This window comes from Anas acuta, chromosome 2 (genome assembly GCF_963932015.1).
Source record: "Anas acuta chromosome 2, bAnaAcu1.1, whole genome shotgun sequence".
NCBI lineage: Eukaryota > Metazoa > Chordata > Aves > Anseriformes > Anatidae > Anas > Anas acuta.
Window position 1 is genome coordinate 95,386,500 of NC_088980.1, and position 22,974 is coordinate 95,409,473.

General features: G+C 36.4%; 1 protein-coding gene across 8 annotated transcripts in view; it reads right to left on the bottom strand.

Annotated features, from left to right (window-relative positions):
• INVS (inversin) overlaps positions 1 to 22,974 on the bottom strand; it is an 88,405-nt gene that overhangs the window by 22,688 nt on the left and 42,743 nt on the right. For 7 of the 8 annotated variants that reach the window (XR_011092829.1, XM_068671277.1, XM_068671274.1 and 4 more), the window contains 5 exons: positions 19,609 to 19,789; positions 12,712 to 12,821; positions 8,083 to 8,254; positions 3,149 to 3,304; positions 1,522 to 1,751 (listed from right to left, as the gene is read on the bottom strand). Coding sequence is in view for 7 of the 8 variants with exons in the window: in XM_068671277.1 (XP_068527378.1) it covers positions 1,522 to 1,751; positions 3,149 to 3,304; positions 8,083 to 8,254; positions 12,712 to 12,821; positions 19,609 to 19,789 (849 nt within the window). In the remaining variant the exon portion in view is untranslated. Of the gene's footprint in view, positions 1 to 1,521; positions 1,752 to 3,148; positions 3,305 to 8,082; positions 8,255 to 12,711; positions 12,822 to 19,608; positions 19,790 to 22,496; positions 22,622 to 22,974 lie in introns of those variants that run through there. The other variant, XM_068671280.1, reaches the window with a different exon arrangement.

The window sequence follows — 22,974 nt, forward strand, 5'->3', positions numbered from 1 at the left end:
AAATTACAAATCGTACTGTAATTCAATCCTTTTCTGGACAAGCAATTCTTCTAAATAAACTCACTTGTTAAAATAAGAGTACATCATTTAAAAATGAAATCACCTATTTTTTTCTTTTTAAACCAGATTGCTAAACTAGTGCTTTTTTTTACATAAAGTAGCTGAAAATTAGCATTAGGAGACTAGCCCTGCGGGTGATTTCTTTGCAGCTATGCTGCCCTGGTCTGAAGCAGCCCTCAGCAACCTTTATAATTCAGACTGTTTTCTAGGCTGATCCAAAATACTCTGACAAGACTGAGAGAATTATTACAAAAAATCAAAATCTGATGAAGTTCAGGGCAAACATCAGCTTGGGCAAACACAGAAAGAAAGACTCCAGTTGTGACTTCTCTCACATGAAGCAGAAGTCCAACTCACAATACACTCACTGTACAGTATGCTGGCTGCACTCTGTACAACCACTATCACCATTATATGACCACTCTTGGAACTGAGATCAGAGATTCACAGTATGAATCTCAGACCTCACAGTATGAGGTCTGTTAATATCTACAAAATATAGGTATTCCACTTCACTTCTAGGGCACGCCTCCTGTCTGCATTTTGCTTTTCTGAACTCCAAATTTAGGAATTAGCTAGAAGACTGGGTATCATGGAAAAACATAAAAAACGTTGAGCACAGTGTTAACAAGCTGGTCCCTAAACCCCAAGTGCTGTAGAGTATCCTGTAGTGTCTCTGTGAAAAAGTGGCCAGGAGCTGATGTGGGCACCTGCATTCGAGCTGATGCCATATGAACTGGTAGCAGGTTTGGAAAATATTCCCAGAAAACTTTGGAAAAGTCATAATAAAAAAAAACAATTTTCCATTACCTGGAATTATCCATGCCCTATAATGAATAGCTAGAGAAAAGTTTAGTAAATTGGGTGAAGTTCTTTTGATTGATGAAGTTCTACTGACTTCAGAGAAATAAAGTCAAATATCAAAGAAATCTGTTATATGTTGCACAATTATTCTGGCTCCTAATTCCACTTACTGCTTGAACAATGGCAAAAGAACATATAAACAAACCACTGATTCCCTTATTTATTTATTTATTATTCTCACCTGGAAGAGGTACACACATAAATAATTGAAGAAGATCTATAATCTCACTTGCAATATCTTACTTGCTCTACCTCGCTAATACATGCTGAAGAAACATACTACAAACTATAAAATCACATTCTTATATCACCTGTCAGTAAGGAACATGAAAAATGAAGAAATAAGATGCTTAAGAAGACTTGTCATAAAGATCACATTTTGATGAGGAAAAGCATGTCTTCAATTCATGATGCATATTGAACTATTATATTTCATTCAAGACTTTAGAAGTGAAGCTATGGGAAAATTATGTCAAGATGCATTTCATTTCATGATAAACAGCAGCAAACATGCTTCTGTGTTCCAGAGAAGAGAATGACCTTTAGATGTATGGTTATTCTTAAGTTAATGAAATAAACCAGTGAACGACAACATACCTCTTTATCCTGAATATTTGGATCTGCATTATTTTCCAGTAACACTACCATGCAGTTAATGTAACCTCCATACGCAGCACACTGCAGAGGTGTTCTACCTGCATAATCCTGCACATTAGGGTTGATTTTATTTTCTATCAAGATTTGGCACACATCAGCATTTCCTCCCAGGGCTGCCCAGTGAAGGGGTGAATGGCCGTCTTGGTCAACCAAATCTACTCTTGCTCCTCCTGTAACAATAAATCAATTTTTGAACATAACAAGAAAATAATTTTGAATGAAGAGAAAACAAAGATTAAGTTTATGTTCAACACCAACTTTCTGGTACACTGGCAATTCAAAGAAATAATTCTGAACCAACAGAATCAGCATTATTATCTAAATCTCAAAACCTAAACCAAAATGAATTGGCAATGAAATAATTTCAGTGAGGGTCAGGCATCTAACAACTTTATAAGCTACTGAGATCCTCTCAGATGCTTTAGAAACTTTAGGTTTGTCAAAAAGCCTTGAAAAATCTAGCTATTTTTTGTTCCAGGCCTATTAATTGCAGTAAAACTTAGTTTTCTTGGTGACAAAATCACTTCTGATAACATCAGATATAACCTCTTTTTAAATCTCTAAAGCATACAGTATAGAATAAAAAGATAAAATATTCATAGTGTAAGAATGACTTTTGAAAAAGTTTTGTGGTTTGTTTTTTTTTAATTGAAGTATGGTAAGGATCGTTTATGCAGATTTTTCTGTGTTCTTGTAAGATGCAAAAAGTCATTACAAAAATAAAACTCCACAATTACATAAACTCAAACCAACCATCAACAATTACTGTCTATATCATAAAATATTTAATTAATCATGACTTGGATTCTGAAAACCAAGCTTCTTGCATCAGAAGTTATATGCCATACGGAGTTGAAGGAAGAGCTTAACAGGAAATTAAAATAAGTGCAGCAGTTAACAAAGGAAACCAAACTTTTCAGTAAGAAAGGTTGTTTGACAGAAAACCTGTAATTTGTCAGTCTGCATACTTCACCTGACAATAAACAGGATACTATCTCCAGTAGGAGGGAGACTGCTCCCAGCCTACATCGAACTTTTCTGTGAGGTTAAAATGAAATAATTTTGCATCTAAGACACCACTGTTCATTCAACATATTTTGTACAGTTCAGCAGAGCTTTTTCAATTATCTAAAACTGTGTGCACTGTTAAGTCTCATTTCTGTTTACAATTAAATTACTGTTTCTAAAATCCAATTATGGGAAAATATTAATGATTTAGGATTTTTGATAACTACTTTCATTAAAAATAAGCATTCATTTAAACAGTCAAAAAGTTTCCAAAGACAAATAAAAGTGATGTCTGGCATGGAGAAAGCTTTATGGGGTCTTATTTATTGAAAGAAAAAAGAAAAAGAAAAAAACACCAAGACAATGACTTGTCAGGGGAAGACGTGGTTGAGAGACTAGAATGTACTTGGAACAGGCTTAAATAAAAAAAAAAAATGTCCAAGTTTTTAAAGTTTAGATTTAACTCATAAGGAAACAGATTAGATTAGATTTAGATTAGATTAACTCATAAACAAACATCAAAATTCTGAACAGGTTTGTAAATTTTTTAACAACTGACCTTTAATGAGTGTTTGTATCACCTCTTTGTGTCCCATCTCACAGGCTCGGAAAAGTGGAGTGTGTTTCATGACATCCAAAGCATCCACCTGTGCGTTATGTTCCAACAGCAACTTCACTGTGCTGACATGGCCAGAAAGTGCAGCAGCGTGTAATGCTGAAAGAACAAAGCAGTAAGAAAAAGAAATCACCATACCATGAGTTTTGGAGGTTCACAATTAGAATGGTCAAATTAAACAAATAACTTTGATCATTTTGGTGGAAAAAAAATGCTTTTCAGCTGTCAGAAACTGAAGAATCATAATAAGTGGCAGGCAATCACAATCCATGTTTCTTCTTCATACAAGCAATAGAGCACAATAAGCAGAAAACCTGTTAGCTCTTAAACATGTTTTTAACGTGCACAAATCAGAACTTTAACCTTAACAGCAGCAAAACTGGGTTATACTCATGATTTGTGGAAGTTTACCAGCTTTTGCTTAAAAAATTAAGAGCTTATACGATATAGTTTTGCCTCTGTTTCAAGGCATTTATTGTGTTACCCCAACAGACATAAAACTGTCCATTTCAAAAGAAATAAAGCTTTCATTATTTCTTCAACGTTTTCTTGAAAGTGCCATTTTTTCTTTCAAAAAAGCAAAGCAGTCTCAATTAAAATTAACTCCAGATAACAACCTAGCTATTCAACCCCCTGCTTTTTTTTTTTTTTTTTTTTTTTTTAGAATTACTTGGAGAAAATTTTACACAAAATTATGTAGAAAGCCATCACATCTCACAGAGTATCTTCAATTCTTTGCTTCCTTTGGGAAGAAGAAAAAGATATTGGACAAACCAGATACTGTATTTCCTCTCACCCTTACAGTTTAGGAAGTTCAGTTGTATAAAAATTATTCTAATTAATTTTGCAGACTCCTACTCTGCCGTATTTTTGTCTTCTCATCTTTGAATCTATGCAGACTTCACTGAATCCAAACCACCAAATAACACAGAGCTACTTTAGCAGAGTTAAGACCGCAGAGGTAAAGACATGGTGTCTTAGCAGCATCCTGCTGGCACTGTCACCTGCAGCTGAGGAAAATGCTGAAATGCCAGCACAACCAGTTCAGGGTTCCTTCTGAAAGAAAGGCAAACTACAGATAGCAATGAGATTGCAAGCAAATGGAGGCCATATATTGGTGATTTCACTTACTCATTGATTTCAGAATGCTTTGGATTATTTCCTACAGTCAGCAATTGAATAAAATAATCTACATTTTCAGAGGTACACTGCCTTACATCTAAATTATTTCGTAGATGACAAAACACAAGTAGTATAGAATGAAAATAAAGATGTGCAATGCACAAATTGCACATCATTTTGTGCTGTGCATTCTTATATCCCCATGAAATTTCACAAATACTCGAAGTTGGTGAGAATTCAATCTGCTCCAACGAGCACGATGCGGGGCTGCAAACAGCGCCTGCATGTTTCTACTTGTTTCATGTTAAAACAGGCAGGGTCAGGATCCAGCAGAGGCATTACAGAAAGGCACAGCACAAAGGCCAGCGTCAGAAGGAATTGCTTCTTGAACCTCAGCCAGACTATCGAACTGCCAGGCTTTTTGTACTTGCCTGCCACTGTTTGCCACTGCTGCTGCTGCACACAGCTTATGAAACAGTAGCCTGGCATAACCTGTTACACAGATGCTAAAACATGCAGCTTGTTCATAATGACGGTGAAACAAACCTAGCAGGATTGCACTGCCTTAAAACACGGATTCTCAGAATCAGTGATAGGAACTGGAGTTGTGGTACGGACAAATGAGGCACTTCCTACAAGAAATGGGGTCACGGCCTGCAACAATGTGAGTTGTGCTGCCTTCATAATGGAAATCCTGCCATTAGGATGTTAATAATGATCAAGAAAAAGGACATGGGGGCATTCATCACCCTCCTGAAAAAATCTGTAAGCAGCAAGGTCTTCACTAGCTAGGCGAGTGGGTGGCTATAAGCAGAAATTTGACAGGAACGAGATCCCCGCTGCTTCGTACAACTTGGATGGGCCTGGTTTTCATGCCCTGACCTCACCGTAAACTTTAGGTTCTGGTTTTTGTACTGCACTTCTTATGAAACCAACAGGCAGTAAAGCACTCAATCAGATGACACATGGGGTGTGTATAACAATACCATAGAAAAAGAGCTGCTGTGTCAGCTTGGCCGGTGCTTCCCCTCGATCACTCATTCTGACGCAGGCATCTCGTTTCGCACTTTGTGCTCAATATTTTCTGGTAGGCCAAATTTTCTGTGATGGAGTCACGGTGACTGAAGAGATTCCTGGGCCAGCTGCTCACAATAGGACCTTTGTTGAGCCGACAGACAGGGCTCTCAGCATTGTAGGCAGTGACGGCAGAGCCATAAAGCTGCCCCTGTAATGCTCCTGCAGCGCTGCTCTCCGAGAACAGCGAAATTCCTTTCCCTTGGTGTCATTCTCCTACACAATGAGGAGAGCCTTGCTGCCCCCTCCAAGCTCTGAGCTGAATGGGGAGCTTGCTCTTTTGAAGCAAATGCAGACAGCTACGTTAAGGCAGCAATAGAACTGGGCTGAACCGGGTCCCCGCACAAAAGCCAGCAAAACACAAACTTGAACTCTCCTCAGCAACTGTATCCCAGGCACAGGGGCACGCACATTATTTTCTGTTACTACATGGTTTCCTGTTAGGATACGACGCTGCTTTGCCCTCGCCAAAACTTGGGAAGGATTAGGAATCTTCAGAAAATATCAGGTCTGCATGTATTAGGTGGTTTAGCCCTGGGCTTCCTTGTAGGTTTACAGCTCGCTACAACAAAGTTCACATTTGCACAATGGTGAGATTCAGATGGCTCGATAGCAAGCAAAGAATGGCACAGCTCTGAACTTTAAGGCTATTAGCGGGCTCTGCACAACGGCAGTTTTGAGTAAATGGAAAATCCATTAATTTCCTTGGATTAAAAGCCCGACAACAAAAATCAAGATTAGAAAGTGATTACACATCACCGCTACAAAAGGTGTAAGACTTGAGGATAATACAACCAACCACCTGAGTTATTCAAGCATGAAATCCACCAACTGAGTCATTTCAGCAGCACGGCCTCTGAGTAGTGTCTGCAAAGAGCAAGCCCCTTTATAAGGAGGTTTTGCACAGCAACTACAACATTACTGCTCTTTAAGGTCCAAAATACTGGGAGGTATTTAAAAGAGACCTGCTACAGAGGAACAGAACCAGGCAGGACTAATAAAAGATGAAACAAAAATAAAATGGTCGAGTATGTAGCTTGTCAAGTCATCAGATACAAAGATTGAGATTTTAGCGATGTTGTCACCATTTTTAAGTCAAAAACTACAACCCATCAAAACTTGAAAAGACTGATCTTTGGTGTGCTAGTTTGTAAGGAAAGCAAGGATTCAGATTTTTAAATAAAACTTTATAACAACTGTATTTCACAGAGTAAAGATCACCCTAAAGGCAAAGGAAGTAAACATTTCAAATTTAAAGTAATGTTTTTACTTGCCGTTTTTCAAATCTGAACCATGCAACTCTGACATTGCACTTATTTACAATTTTATGTGATTCAATAATAGCAACTGTATGATCTGAAGAGAAAAGCTGTTAAACTTGCCTTTTTTTCCTTTTTTTTTTTTTCTTGCTTAGGATACATTGTCACTGCAAGTTCTCTAAGTCTAAGCATGCAGCTTGGTCTGGTTTGCGTGTGTGAAGCCAAGATAATGCCACCTGATAATACACTTCAAAACAAGGATGTTAACATTCATTTAAACAAAACTTAACAATGCACATTCTTGTTGGCTCTGATTGCACATTTATGATTTAGTTTTCTTTTTAGGAGAAACACTGTCCACACAGGAAAGCATCCTCCACTATCCTATTCACAAGCATGTGCTCTATCAGTGTGGCTAACATTTTAGTACTTATTATGCATAAGTACACATTTTTGCACTTAACTTCTAAATTTATGACCTGGACGTGACTGGTACAGGGCAGATCATGACTCCTCTCACACAGGTTACTCCTACAGACTGCTGCTACCAATTTATGCCCAACATATCCACACTCCTTTTTTTTTTTTCCTATTCAGATGTCATCAGCACACTATATGGTTCCACTACTTCTACTTTTATTTCCAACATTATTGAAAATACAAATCCCTCAACACCCGTATCCCTGTCAGAACTGTTATTCTGTTTTTCTTGAATGTACTGCATAGACACAATATTTCTACCACATTTTTTTTTTCCTTAAAAGAGATAAATTCACACTTGCTATTGGAAATTTGGAATTTCATGACTTGTGTGTTTGAATTCTGGAACACTGTGTTGTATCCTTATCTTTTGCTTTGGGCTGACAATAGTGTGATAAACTTGGGCATTGCCAAGTTTAACCTCTTGATTGAACAAAAGAAGTGCAATAGCTCTCATTTTTATTACACTATCTTTACACATAGCTATGTGTACTCAGTGATTTTCATGATGATAGTTCAGCCTCTTCACTGGTTAGTTTGTTGTATATTGTTTCAAGGTTAACAATGACAAATAAATCGAGTTTTTTAACAGGCATTTTCAAGGAGAGCTTTTTATGTAATTACATTTCATTTTATTCTTCAAAATACAGAATAGCTCTTCCTTCCACATGATTACAGATTTACTAAATAGCAACACAACAATACATTTCCTCTTCTTGCTGTGTTTTAAATGAACTGGTCCAATCTGCAGAGACACAATTTGTTTCCTTCACACAATAAGGCAAAGACGTAACTCACATATGTGATTAAACTAATGCAGAAACATTTTGAGGATTAAGCAATGTATCTAAGAAAAGATTACTATAGATCCTAACAATGTTATTTGGTGGAAATAACACTGACTGGAACCATCCAGTGGCTCTTTAGTGAAAGGCATCTTACCTGTGCCAGCATATTTGTCTGTCATATTGATATCAATATCCAGTTTCAAACTCAGCATAGTCCTAATGACGTCGTCACTGCCTTTCCCAGCTGCCCACATGAAGGATGTTCGGCCCTCAAGATCTGAGTCATCTTTTACAGAAGGATGTTTCAAAAATACTTCAACTGTTTCCTGAAAAGACATACTATTGAAATTAACATTAAAAGGAATCTGTAACAACAAGAAACTATTGTGCCTCATTTGGCTGTTTATGAAGCAAATCAAAAGCTTCCTTTTTCCTTTTTATGTTTATATAGACTCATAGATCAACAGAAGCATTTTACTTTCTACTACGCCCTTTTCCTCTTCAACATTCATAGCCACATCTTTAACTGTGAGTTTAACACTGTCATTCATTTTATACTCTTTTCTTTTTAGTGTCAAATATCATGTGTTCATCATAAGGGATTGCTGTCACTGTGAAGAAAGCTATGGGAAATGGGAAAAATATTATTGGCTTATCATAATATTACTGTAATACTATGATGCTAAAATAATTTTCTTTCAGAATATCTGCCTTTTTTTTTTTTTGCTTTAAACCTGAATGACTACATGTGCAAGTATTTTAGCTTAACTCTCAAAGTCTGACCACTCAAAAAAAAAACAACCACAAACAAACAAAAAAACACAGCAAAACAAAACAGGACTTTAGGAGAAATATAGACACATTTCCTAATATTCAATTATATTACGTTACTAATTACTGAAATGTTGTAAGTAAAGAACTAATTAAGAAATTCTTTACACTTGTGACCACTTGAGATTTTCCAATATAAATATCAGACTAAAATCTCTCTTTAAATTAAAGAGATTGATTTAAATAATTATTTCTTCAAATGCTGTCTTTGTGTTAAGCTCTCAGCAAACAAATCTACATTCTTAACCTTCTGCTAAATTCTTAATAAGCCTCATAGTACACTAAGGGTGAGGAAATCACTGCTGGAAGAAAAAGAATTGGGGGGAAGGTTTTGCCTTTTCTATCTCATGGCTTATAAATGCTGTGTATCTAACAGTTGGTAAACACCTATAAACAGTGAGTGATGACTAAAATCTGAAAAAAGTGGGACTTGTTATTTTATTAGATTTTATTTTATGTTTTTATTTTAGTGTTAGCACTATTTTATCTTTTCCTTCATGTGACCACGAAAGAGCTCCATCACTGCCCTGTGTAGGATGAGAATTCCTTGGCTATAATAAAGCCCTGGCTCAAATGCTAAAGCCAGAATCATGAAGGTGTTTAAGAGGCTGAGTCCAACTGACCAGTTGAATTTTTTTAATTACTATTTATAATTTCATCTCTCTAAAGAAACAAGAAATTTCTCCTTTATGTTAACGTGACTTAAGATCCTAACATCTTTGTGAATTTGGGTCCATTTCTGAACTCCCAGTTTACTGTAAAAAGGTGCAGCCAGAAATAATGAGGAATGTAAGTGTTAAGCCTTCCACACAGAACAGCATGGGTTTATAGCTTTGTGTACTCACATTGACCACCGCTACACCTCAGATACAATCGGCGACTCATTAGGCTAACAACTCAGCACCCTACCAGAACTCTGCACTGCTTGATATCCTGCAAAGTGAAAAGCTGTAAGAAGGCTGGACCTTTTCAACACTAAGGCACACATTCTTCAAGCATAAATAAGTAATATTATTTTTCCATTAAGTTTTAGCAAATCAACCTTTCTTTTAACTATGCTTTTTTTTTTTTTCCTAGAATTTTTAATGGGAAAAAGTGGAAGAAAATGCCATACTGTTGTAAGAGTTATTTTCCAAACTGAAGTTATCACAGCTTGGAAACCAAAATGGGGTAAAATTAGTATGGGAATATCAAGAAATCAAAAAATAAACATATTAAATCATTGTAATTCTACATATATTTTGTCATGAAAAATTATGTGTTTTATCTCTGTTAAAAATGTGGAGAAAACAGAATAAAAAACAACAAAGCTGAAAAACAACAGTAAAGGAGAGAAGTAAACGTGGATCCTTTCATCCTGTGCTATCAAGAAACTGCAAATTACTAAACATTCAAAAACAAGACATGCGTATGCACATTTCACTTAGTGGTAAATCTATACAAGCATGAAGTAAAATACCTATTTTCTTGGACATCTCCATAAAAATAATAGAAATAAAATTTAATCCTGCATTCTGCATACTAAGATGAATAGTATAAGAACACCTGACTTCACACATGAAATTCAGAACCCCCAAAAAAAAAAGGATAAAAGGATGTCAATTTGGATCTTCTGTGGGATACAAAGGACGTGTAACCTTTGGGCAGCCTATTTGGGTGCTTATCTTGGGAAATTTTTCTTCTTATAGCTATTTCTTCTATAATCATTGGGGATAAGCCAGTCTAAAGAATAAATGCTTCACCTAAATTAATTGCCAGTTAAGTCTCTTCAGTCTCAAAAAAAAAAAAAGGACTAAAAGGTCATAGAGTGAGTCCATAACCTGAGGAAAAACAACAAAGAAGAAGATATTGAATTCAGTAAAACTGAGAGCAACCAAAACATTTACAATAAACAGAGAAGATCAAACTTTCTTCTTCTTGCTATGGACAAAGAAACATCTTTAATGGAGAAACAAACCACGCCTATCCAAACATTGGCAGCTTGAACAGAAGAAAAACATGGCTCTCAAATCATAAATATATGGATTCTACTGCCAAAACAAACATGGATGTGTCTCCACTCAGTTGTGTGACCATGTATATGGAATGCAGTGGTGGGAATTACTCTAGGATTCTTATGTAATAGGTAAAAAAAAAAGTGTGGGGAGAGAGAAGCTCCAGACATTTGAGGCATGCATCAACAACGATGCCTGGATCACATCATCAGCCAGCAGAGGCTTGTATATCTGTGTGAGACCCTCCTGTTTCATTCTTCATGTAAGATGGGAAACAGTAAATTCATTGTAAGTACACAAGATTTCAAAAGAATGTCTGATTCCATCACCTATTCTGCTTCCACATAAAACCCAGAAGTTTCTTCTGGCTGGTGGGATCAAAAAGCAGTAACATAATGAAAATGTTTCACACAATTAAATAAGTCTAGAGAAATAAAGCCAGTATGAAAAATTATTTTGTAGGAATGTATCAATACAGAAAAGAAAAAAAAAAAAAAGATAAAAGCTTATAGGGATAACCACCAGGTTGTAAATAACAACATTCTATCTTTCCCATAGATCTTTCCCAGTTTAAAAGTCTGACTCTTGGAGTCTGATTCAGACTAGAGAGAAAGGCTTTTACAGCATAAATATTTCAGGTATGTGAGTCAGACCCAAACTGTACATACCACATCATAATAATGGACTATAGTCAGCATCACTAAAACATTCTATGAAAATGCATGAATTACAAATGAGATGTGCTCCAATGAAAGTCTAAATTAAAAAATAAAAAATAAAACAAAACAAATTAAAACAACTCAACTCTGTATGTTTTTACTTAGACCACCTTCAAATAAAAGAAAAAAAGAGCCACGTTGGTTTCAGAAGGAAACAGAGGCCTGACAGCTGTAGTATTAACATACCTTGGTCAGCTGCCTCTTGCAGTAGTTCTTCTGAAAACCACTCAAGATACAAAGATACTAAAAATTTACTTGTTTTATGAAAAACAATGTGTTGGTGGCAAAAAAAAAGATCAAAATTAGTACCCCTGTTAAGAAAATGGTGCAATATAAACTATATAACTACATTAATTAGGCACTAGATAACCTCTTCTGTAATAGGAGATTATGAACAATATAACTGAAGAAAACTTAGACTGGAGCTGTTAACTTACTACGCATGGCATAATCCCACTATGAGTGACAGCTCATTGTGAAAAGAGCCTTCCTAGCTTCCAGTGCTTAAGAACTACTTCTACAACACCTGTGACCAGCAGTTGTTAAACTCCTGGCTTTTTTTTTAAAAAAAAAGCTCTTAGCTCTACTGTATCTTACTTAGCTCTACTGTATCTGATCTTGCTCTGGACAAAATTACATAGTCTACCAAAATATGAGGATTGGGCTGCCTAAGAAACCAATTTTCTTTTTAGCCTTTTTTTGTCTCAACACTGAACTTTTAAAAATATGGTGATTATGAGGAATTGTGACAAAAGTTCTTGCTCTTTACCCATGCTTTATGAGACAACAGCTACATTTATAATAGCAAATATTAATTAATCACTTTTTTGCAGTCAAAGTCTGGTTTGGCTGTTGCTGAAGCAGCTGTGCGAATCCTTATAGGGGTGATCTTCCTCTAGATACCTTATAACTGTTTGGATTTTGTTGAAATCAGCCTTAAAAAAGCAAAAGCACTGTAAAATAGTAGGTGTCATTCTGCTTTCCATCGAAGTACTGAGGTGAGTATCATGTGCTCTGACGCAAGCATATAAACCAAGGGGCTTTGTTTGTAAAGCAAATTTTTAAATCTATTTTTAATAATTTGAAATTAAACATGTTCATATCATTACTAGGAAAACTCTGAATTAGGCTTGCACTGACACTGTTTATATGACTTCAAAAACAACCTAAATGCTTTGTTATACTGTAAATATTTCAGCAAAATACACTTACTTTACATTTAGGGTATGCACTACTTACAGCAAAGTTGCTCTGTGCCGCATAATGTAGAGGAGTTGCACCTTGGCTATCAGATGGGATAGTTCCAAACTTATTTCTTTCTAGTAAGAGATGGACAATCTGAGCATGACCTGAGAAAAACATAATAAAAACACATATTTATCAAACCCTGAAGTTAAACACTTTCCTATTAAAAAATCAGAAGAAAACGAACAGACTTCAATAATGTTTATGTTGTAGCCACAATGGTCTAAACACTAAGAGGGAATCATAAGACCTGATATTTGTACTGTTAAGCCTGGCATGCACCTTATTCCCAATAGTATTCCAGTTCCATATTCTGTACCCTCACTTCTGAGGGGTGCCTACAAATCAGAATGACCAATGACTAGGAACGTGTCTCCAGAAAGATTTTATACTTCTTTCAAAAGACAACGTTAGAGCACTTCTTTAAAAAAAAGAAACCAGCATCAGCTGGTCAGAAAAGTGCAATATTAATACTATAATGAATGAAGTGAGTATGTCCAGAAAAAGCTTCTGATGATTCAGCTGAGATGCTGCATTTGACTGACAGCCTGTCAGAAGCAGAAAAGCCAGCACAGACTAATAATGATGTCCATTTGTCCATCATCCAAGCATGGATTCTTCATTCAGGTTTTATTCATACAAAATTTCAAGTAAAAGTGCATATTCACAGACAGGAAAACAAAGACCCAATATAGTATATCACCATTAAAATCAACTGATCCTCTCTTATATGTTTTCTTCTGCAGGCATATTTAGCTCGCAGAATATCTTAATATTTTTATATTTTAATGAACATACTGCAAGGCAAATAAATAAATAAATAAGGATACTCTAACTTTACAGGAGTAGTCTCCCAGTATCTTGTGTGAGAGCAATACAGTCAAATTTGCATTATGTTACTTTTGCACAATTGAAATAAATTATTTTGGTCTAAATGAAGAAAAGAATAGGTAAAGATTTCTACTAGCAGTAAGCTACTTAACCAAAACAATGATGGTAAGAGAATGTAGCTGTGTAACAGATGTACTATCCAGCTTTTCAAAACCTAAGAGGTGGCTAGACAAGCTTTCTTCTGCAGAGTAGCACTTTCAGACCTTGTATGTATAGAAGGATCAGGAATGAGAGAAAATGGTCAGCTTGGGTCAAAAAGGATGAATAGCCATTTGGGATTTTTTTTTCCTTTTTTCCTGAAGTACATGGAACCAATAGCTTTAGGGTACATAGGAAAGTTCTTCTTTCCTTTCAGCAATGAAGACAAACCTGGAAACACACCACACCCTCTGTCTCTTCCTACCCAAAAAAAAACACTATAGAGAAGAGACATAACATAGTTATGATCTTCCCATCTCAGGACTATTAAATGGATGCACTGAAAGAAGTTGGTTCTGAGTGCAATCACAGCAGGAAAACCGCAGGAGTAAAGAAACTGGAAAAAAGTTGTCTAAACTTTCAGTACACAAATAGAAAAACGGCAACTGAACTCTGTAATGAGGACAGGAGGTCCACCTAAATCATCTATGAGAAGAAAGACTTGAGGGGGGTTGAAAAAAAGAGTTATACTTGGTGCATCAGTAAATAAACTGGTGCAAAGATACATCTTACTACAACATTAATTTTTAGATTTTCCCAGGTGAACTCTGAAACTTCATTCTTGAGGTCAAGAACTGTCAATTCTGTAATACTTTTATTTAGAAGAGATGCAACTTGGGTAAGACCTTCACAACTTGAGAAATATCAGGAACAACAATACCATGAGGTACACACAACACAGCCAGCCATCACCTTTAACAGAATATTTGCAATGCATCTCCACAATACAAAAAAACCTCCTACTATTAAGACCATTTAATAACACCATAGACTCTTTGAGATCTATATAAAACATCTAGCATTTAACTCAAAATAGAACCCTAAAAATTAATCATAATTTACCAGTAAGAAGTTCCTCATGGGCATATGCCACTTAGAGACCTCATCAAGTTCGCAAACACTCTGGTGGTCTTGGCACGTCTTCCCCCTTTATCCCACATTGATTAGACAATCCATTTTTTTTTTCCAACAGACAAAATTCTCTCTTTAAACACAATCGATTTCAAAACATGATAAATATTGCTTCTTGGACAGAAACAAGTGATAATGACTCTTTCTTTGGGGGACCGATCTGAGGACGCTTAAAATGTTTCACAATTTCTCTGTGGAAATTCGATACACCAACTTGAATGCAAATGCAAATCTGAGAACTTAAAAACAAGCAATCAAGCAAATATAAACAAACTACATGCATATTGTTACTGGAGTTGCAATAACTCTTTCCACCGAGCAACTTGATTCTTTCCTTGGCATTTTTTGTCAGTAGTGTCCCAAAGGATCACGGGGCTGAAGTCTGTTAAAAGGGGAGTGAGGATGTTGGAAGAGTCTTCCTTTTTATCAAGCACTCAATTTATTTTTTTCTTTCTCCACTGAGCAGAATGGAAATGAGGAGGTCAATTTTCAAACTTGTATAATTTTTGTGCCTGTTTTTTTATGAGGCTCATTTTCCTGTATTTAGACTATTTATATTCAATCAGGTTTTTAGCTATTTTGCAAAGATTCAGTTTTGTAACCAGTAAAACCAAAGAGCACAGAATTCACACATGTAACATCATAATTTACAGAGCGTCTGAGTCTCAGGAAAGTAATGTGAACAGAAATAAATTTTACCTGAGTAATCAGCAACAGCAGAGAACAGAGAAAAAAAATCTAACTGATCATGTTTTGGGGAGGAGCTGGAGTAATTTTTGCCATTATTTTTTGCCTTTGCAATAATATTTCCTTTCCTCTCTCATGAGGGCCACCTCATTTAGTGCCTCTTAAAGAGGACAGTAGTACAATTGAGCAAGATTTCCTGCTAACTCAAGTCAAACTTGATCTTTTTTTTTTTCTATTTTTCATAATAAGAAAGCAGTATAACTTGGAAGAAAAATAATAATACAGCCAATGATATAAGGCCCTAAGGACCCTCAGCAAATTGGGCCTGCTGTGAGCTGGGGCTTGCTGTGGATGACTTGCTTGTGTGCTGCAAACTGAAGTAGGTAACAGAGAAACCGTTTACACAGTAGAAGCTCAACTATGCTTCTAGATTGTCTAGGAACTTCAGGGTGTCTGCTTCTGAGGGGGAAAGAGAGATTCTAGAAGCTTCTAGCAAACTCCAGCACCGTTTAAGGACCCATCGGCTATTCAAGGAGTGCTCTGACACTTTGCCAGTCGGACTCTCTGACCCATCAGACTTCAGATGACTCTTGACTAGTGGGTGTAAAGCACCCATTCAGCTAATATTAGGGAGAGGCTTCTATAACAGCCAGGCCTAGGCCTCAGCTCTGAAAATCTAAAAATTAATGTCCTAGTAAGCAGTAGTTTCCACAGCAATCTGCACAGAAGGCTGAGCAGGCAGGGCTGGAAATTCTGCTGATGGCCACGTGCAAGTGCTCCACAATGCTGGTCATGGTCCCCCAAAACAATAATAATTATTACCCCTGGCACACAGAGGACCAGACCCTAACAGAGATCCCTAACTAGATCCCTTCCAGAGAGAGAATGTCTTGGCCTGCAGGGAGAGTCCACTCCTTCTGGCTAAGGCTGGGGCAGCAGAAGATGGTGTCCTTGCCTGCAGAAGGAATTCGGTTAAGTATCTGTGTCACCACACAAAGGAGTTTTGGGAGGAAGACAGCAGTACTGCTCTCTCCAGGCCAACCAGAGGACCACACTGATAGATGGGCTATTCATGAAGAAGCAAAAACTGGCTAGGGATGTGACATTCAGTAGCATGGAAGCTGTGACAGAAATCAGATGCAAAAGGCTATACAGGAGGTGGAAGAAGTGACAGGCTACTAAGAAGAAGCTTTAAAACATCGCTTGGGCACATAGGGATGGTGTCAGGAAAGACAAAACTCAAATGGAGTTGAGACTGGGAAGGGATATCCCAGCCCATGAGCTGATCTTCTGCCTCTACACTGCCGGTAAGAGGTTGCGCAAGGAAGATGTGGGCAATTTAGTGAGAGCAGACAGAGATGAGGTGGAGGTACTCAAGGCCTTCCTGTCCTCAGTATTCCCCAAGAAGGTCTCCCAGGACTGGCTGCTTAGAGAATAGACCAAGAAGGTCATACCTGACCAGTCAGATTGCCTTTGGTGATAAAGGGACTGGATCTGTGAAAGGAGGGAGATCTGCAGATGTTACTTACCTAAGTTCAGCAAGGACAAATGAAAAGCCCTGCACTTTTCATCAGGTAAGCAACCCTGCAGAAAAGGATCTGGCAGACAGCAAGTTGGATGTAACCAAGCAGCACTGTCCTGGTAGCAAAGAAGGGTAACAGTATTCTGGGTTGCATTAACAGGAGCACACCCAGAGGCAAGAGATTATCCCTGCTTACTCAGCACTTGTTACAACACACCTACAGACCTGCATCAATTCTTCAGCTTTCAAATACAGGAAATATGCTCGTAAACTGGAATGGGTTCACCAGAGGGCCAACGAGATGGTAAAGGGGCTGGAACAATATTATTATGCCTGTAATTCCATAGTCAATACACACATTAGACATCAGCATTTCAAAGTGCAACAGAAATTGTCTTTGAGTAGTTGAACCATACTGCAAAGAAAGCAAACAATCCCCAGAATCAAGGACTCCGTAAGGTGAATGAACATACAGCCTCAGCAAGAATCATAGTCAAAAGCTGTTGTAACTTTAATATCCTTAGAATTTTTACAGAAACTGATGAGCTTATCCACTGATTCTTTCACCAGTCAAGATTTTTAATGCCTCATTGGAGGAGGAGAGGCTGAAACGCAACCAGAATGATAAGTCATTAGGCTCAAGAAATGGGTTATTTGATGTTGACAAATCATAGTCTGACAAGTCTTTTAAGCACTTTGCCATGAGAAAGCCAGTGAACAAAACATCTTCACAGTCACTCCCCAACTCATTACAAAGTACTGTAAAGGATTCTGCTATTTAAAGGTCTTGTTTTTATAAAATTAATCACATGGATGATTAATCCTGCAGCACTTCGTGTGCTTCTGGCTTCAACTTCTTTGCTGCAATAGCTTGTCTATGAACGATACTGTGAATGAATATCACATGCGATGCTAGCTCTGCAACTTCACCCTGGAATTCATTTTTTAAATTCCAGTCAAAGAAGCCACCCCGTCGCTGGTTCCACAGTTTTTCCATAAACTCTGCTTTTATCAAGTCATTTACCGTTGAGAATATATCTTCTCTTGTATATCTTCCCTCTAGTGGCTCACAAAGTAGTTCTTTGTCTACTTCATTATTGAAGAATTATCTAGCAAATACCTTAAGCTGAGACAGTTAGAAATATCTGTAATTTCATTCGGTTGTACCACAAACCTCCCACACTGCATAATTTGCTCTAGGATCTGTTTCTGCAGATCTTCAGCAATGTTTTCTATACTTCTTCCAACAGGATTTGCTGACGAAGGAATGCACTTTAGTTTGCTGCCATATTGTTTTGCACACACTATTTTACCCATTTTTGCCATCGCAGACAGAACAAGTGTTTCCTCAATGGTATGCAGCTTGTTTTTCACTATTAAGCAACAAACAACAAGAGAGGATGCCGAAGATTCATCATTTAGTTTAGTGAAATTTTGTGAAGTACTGGATTGTTTATCACATGACTTGAAACACTGTTGAAAAAAAACGTAGATGTTTGCTTTCATGTTCTTGATGCTTTTAAACGTCTTGCTAATCATGATGGCTTCATACGACCATTAGTTAATTTCTCAAAGCACTTAGGGCAAGGTTCATTGTTAACTATTGTGGATGTCAATCCATATTTCAAATAGTCTTATTGATAACTGGTAATTTTGGGGGGTATTATTACCCCCAAAATATTATCTGTTATACTCTTATTGATAACTTTATAGACTTTGATAAATCTTATTGATATTATAGTCTTATTGATAACTAGTAATTTTTTTGACAACTTATTGTCAGATTTAATTAGATTGTCATTGTTTTTACCTCAAAAAGTGGCTGATGGAGAGTCCCATGAATAAGAGAACTGGAGAGTCCCATGAATAAGAGAACCATCAACTCTGCCGTTTTCTTTATGTTTGCTTGTATTGGCATTGTCAGTATTACCCACAGTTACTTTGCAGGTATCTTTTAAAGTCACTTGTTTATTTTATGAGTGGTAGTTCAATAAAAACTAGATGATATAACCTGTAAAACTACTTAACTGGGTACATGCAAACTGCAATGCATCACAATATGCTGAAAGCAAATGAACAGGACACCGCATCAACCCCTCTGCATTGTGGAGAGCCAACACTTCTCTCAGGACACCCTGCAAGTTGTACACGACTATCTGACACACAGACAGGGTGTCAGTGTCAAGTCATACAAAAAATTAGGAAGGTTTGATTTTTCTATTTTTTTTTCAGATAAAAAAATAAGTATAAATGGAAGTTCTGATGTTTTTTTCATGCACCTCAGCGCAGTGTCTTAGGTACAGCCTGGGGTGTACGCATATCTCTTTGGAGGTCCTGCTCTAGAGTACTAGAGTACCAGTTTTTTTCAGTCCCAGTTTCCTAACAAAACAGTTTTTTACCCATGAACACGCAAGAACATCTCATACACTCTAATTGTTACTAAATCATGAATATGTACAGCCTGTTGAGAGAATGCATTTTACAATGCTTTGGAGAATAGGGAGATAAAGAAAACCAACATTCTACACACAAACTGTTAATAATGGTCTAGCAGAAACTGAATATTATTGTTCTAAGAGATTAGTTAGCATAATGCAATACTGGAATTAAATAGAAAATAGATACAAAGATTAAACACCATAATCAATTAATAATTAAACAACCAGCAATGTCCAGCTTACCAAGTAAGGCTGCCCAGTGAAGAGGAGTTCGAAACAAGTTGTCATAAGATGTCACATTGCAGCCTTCGTAGGAGGTCAGAACATCAACAACTGCCACATTCCCATCAGCTACAGCAAAATGAAGGGGAGTTCGTCCTTCATAATCTTGCCAGTTAAGCAGAGATTCTGTAGGTGCAGCTTCCTTTAAAAAAATAATTAAAAAAATACTTAAGATGAAGAGAAAAACCATACACTCTTAACAGATATTTTTGAGTCTTACAATAGAGATAAGTCATCCTTGTTCAGTAGAATATAATTCCCCAACCAAATATTTTTTTTTTTATAGCACAAACTATTTTCAAGTATTTCTTCTCGAATTTAATTTAAATACATACATAATTATTGTACAAGATCTGATTTTCAGTACATACCCTGTGGTATTGTCAATCTGTGCAAATGACCCCTTACATAGATACTTAAAAGACAATCCTCAGGCTCTTATGGAAATAACTGGATCTTCTTACTTGATTTTCTAAGTTGAGATATTTTGAAATATTCTACATATTTTTCTCCTAGGACAGTCCCCTTTTTGCACAAGTTAATCTTACAGCTTTCATTATTATTACATTTCTAGTATTTTAAAACTACATGACTATCCACCAGAGATGTTAAAGGTCTCTAGCTAACAGGATAGAAATAAGGGATAGTATGTCTAACGAATGTATCTACTTGTAACAACCTTAATTTTGAACATACAAAATGTTTAAAAGTATCATGATCAGTCACATGATCATACATGTATAACATAGGAATTCATCATATTTTCTTTAAAAATACACTAGATTACTTTCAAGTAAAGCCTGTATGTATATAGTTTCATATTACGATGATTTTTTCTCATTAGCTCTTTTCTAAACAGATTGTTCTTCCTGACTTTCTTTCTCAGGCAAATAACAGGTACAAATGAACATCATTTCAGCACTACAGAGATCTACAATTGGAGACTATGATAAAGCCCCATGAAATATTAGCTGTAAGTCTTGTTTTCCAGGAAAAAAAGGAAAAAAAAAAAAAAAAGTAGCTCTAAAGAAAACAGTAAACCAAACAATAGAAATTCAGGATGCAGGACACCAAGCATCTAGAGCAGAAGTAATATGTCAAAACAAGAGACTAAATAAACTATCGGGAGCAAGTCTGCTGTTTTATCTGCAGTGATTCAAAACAACTCACCAAAGTCGTGTGAATTCTGTGCAAAAGAGAAAAGGAACATAGTCCTGAGATTTTTAAACCATAATGACTTCCAACAGTAGAGTGGTTCTCAAACCATGTTAACCGAGAAAAATGATCATCCTGAAAATACCGTGCCACACCATGCCCCACTACATACTTATGAAACAGGAGGGAGAGACTGTGATCAGTGCAGCTTGTTAATGAAGCAAAGCGAGTTCTTGATCCTTTTCTTATTAAATTAATTGCAACTCTTCCTACAGACTTTATGAAGTACACAAATATGTAATAACATCATTTGCATTTGCATTATTTGAAATACAGTATTACATAGAAAACCAACACCTAACACTGAGAATGATAAATCAAGTGGCAAAAAGTCAGGATATGGTTTCTACCCCAATATTAATCTACCAAGTCTATACCTTCTATATGTTCTATTTGTTAGATTATACAATAAATACATTTGGAGTTAGTTACATTTCTTAAATGCAATCCGGCTATATTAATACTGTGGTAGTAACCTAATTTGCAATGCCCTGATACTATGTATCTTGCTGTCTTACCTTCAGAAAATGACAACTTCCTAATATTTGATTCATTTTTCTCAAGTTAAACATTTACTAACTTTCTACACTGCATGTAGCCACTATTTATGTTCTCCATTTCACATATCTAAAAAATTGGATGCCATTTTTTAAATCAGTAGCATTAGCCATGTTTTGGGAGACCAAAAATTTATATACTTGAAACATATTGCAGTTTATTACCATATTTAGCCACTAGCACAGTAACAGATTTTCTATTAAAAACATAAGAAGTAGATAAATGTGAATCTCTAAGTAAAAACAAAATCAAAGTTAAAGTTGTTGTATGCACAAACCACAGTAATCCAAGCATGAATAGCACTATTCTAATAAGCATTCCAAAGCATTTATCTGAGCCATTACAGTGAAAAGTGAAGTCTTGTGCTCTTCCCTAGCTGTAATACTGCTCAAGAGAAAGCTGCTACTATGCTGATTTCCTCTCTATTCAAACTGCTCAGCAGGGGGAGTATAGAGCCCACTGCAGGAAAATCAGAAACAGTCTTTGAGAAGCACTTAAGAATGACTAAAAATGAATGAAGACATGCACAGTTGTAACTGCACCAGAGGAAAACCTCTGTTTGAAAAAAAAGGGGAATAAAAAAAATATCTTCTTTTCTTTACCTATAATTTATTGTTGTAATCTAGAAAGCTAATTTTTGAACCTTCCAAAAAGCACAAGGACATATTAAATGAAAGACTCTTAAAACTCCTGGCTCAAAGCCACAGGTGTTTCACAGAACATATCCCTGTACTCCACAGCATCACTTTTCCAAAACGGTAAGAAATCTTTTATTGACAGAGTCACTATTTACATTCTAGTCTAAAAGTACCCCTGTTTTTTGACCTTTTTGGCCACTTGAACAAAGAACAAAAATTTTGTAGTCCTCTCTGTGCTCGCATTCAAGAGCATAATTTCTCTGCATTATAAGAGCTTTATCTGTAAAACTAGCCATAATTAAGCTGTCACGTTACATTAATATCTTAAGCACAATGCACAGCAGAAACTGAATCTACACATTCTTTCTGCAGCAATTAGAACAACGGAATGTAGGCAACAAAGGCAAGTGTTGTACAAATAAATGTCACGTCTCTTACCATGAGGAATAAACAAAGAGAAGAGAGATAAAACAGAGACAGAGCACTAAGCAGTTGCTTCCACCATATTAATGGCACCTTACTCTGTTCTTTTCTCCTTAAATCTTCCCAACGTTTTTCATGTAACCAAGCACTGCTGAATCTGGAAAGGTGGAAAAGGAAGTTGACCATGAGAGGATCTCCAGATTATAGTTTCTCCTTACTTTGCATGTTTAATTCCTAAACACGTCATTGGCTCCATTTTCACTGTATGTCACAGATTTCAATATTAGGCATAACCAATTGTGCATAACTGCCACCCATGATAACTAAATTTACTTTTTTTAGCATCAGTTGAGCTCTTTTCATCCTCGTTTATTTTTACAATCTTGATGATGCAACTACTGTACAAATATGAAACAGAACGACATTCCTTACTGGGAATTTAAAACGAGGTGACAACAAAAATGGATGCACACAGATGGCAGAGCACAGAAAA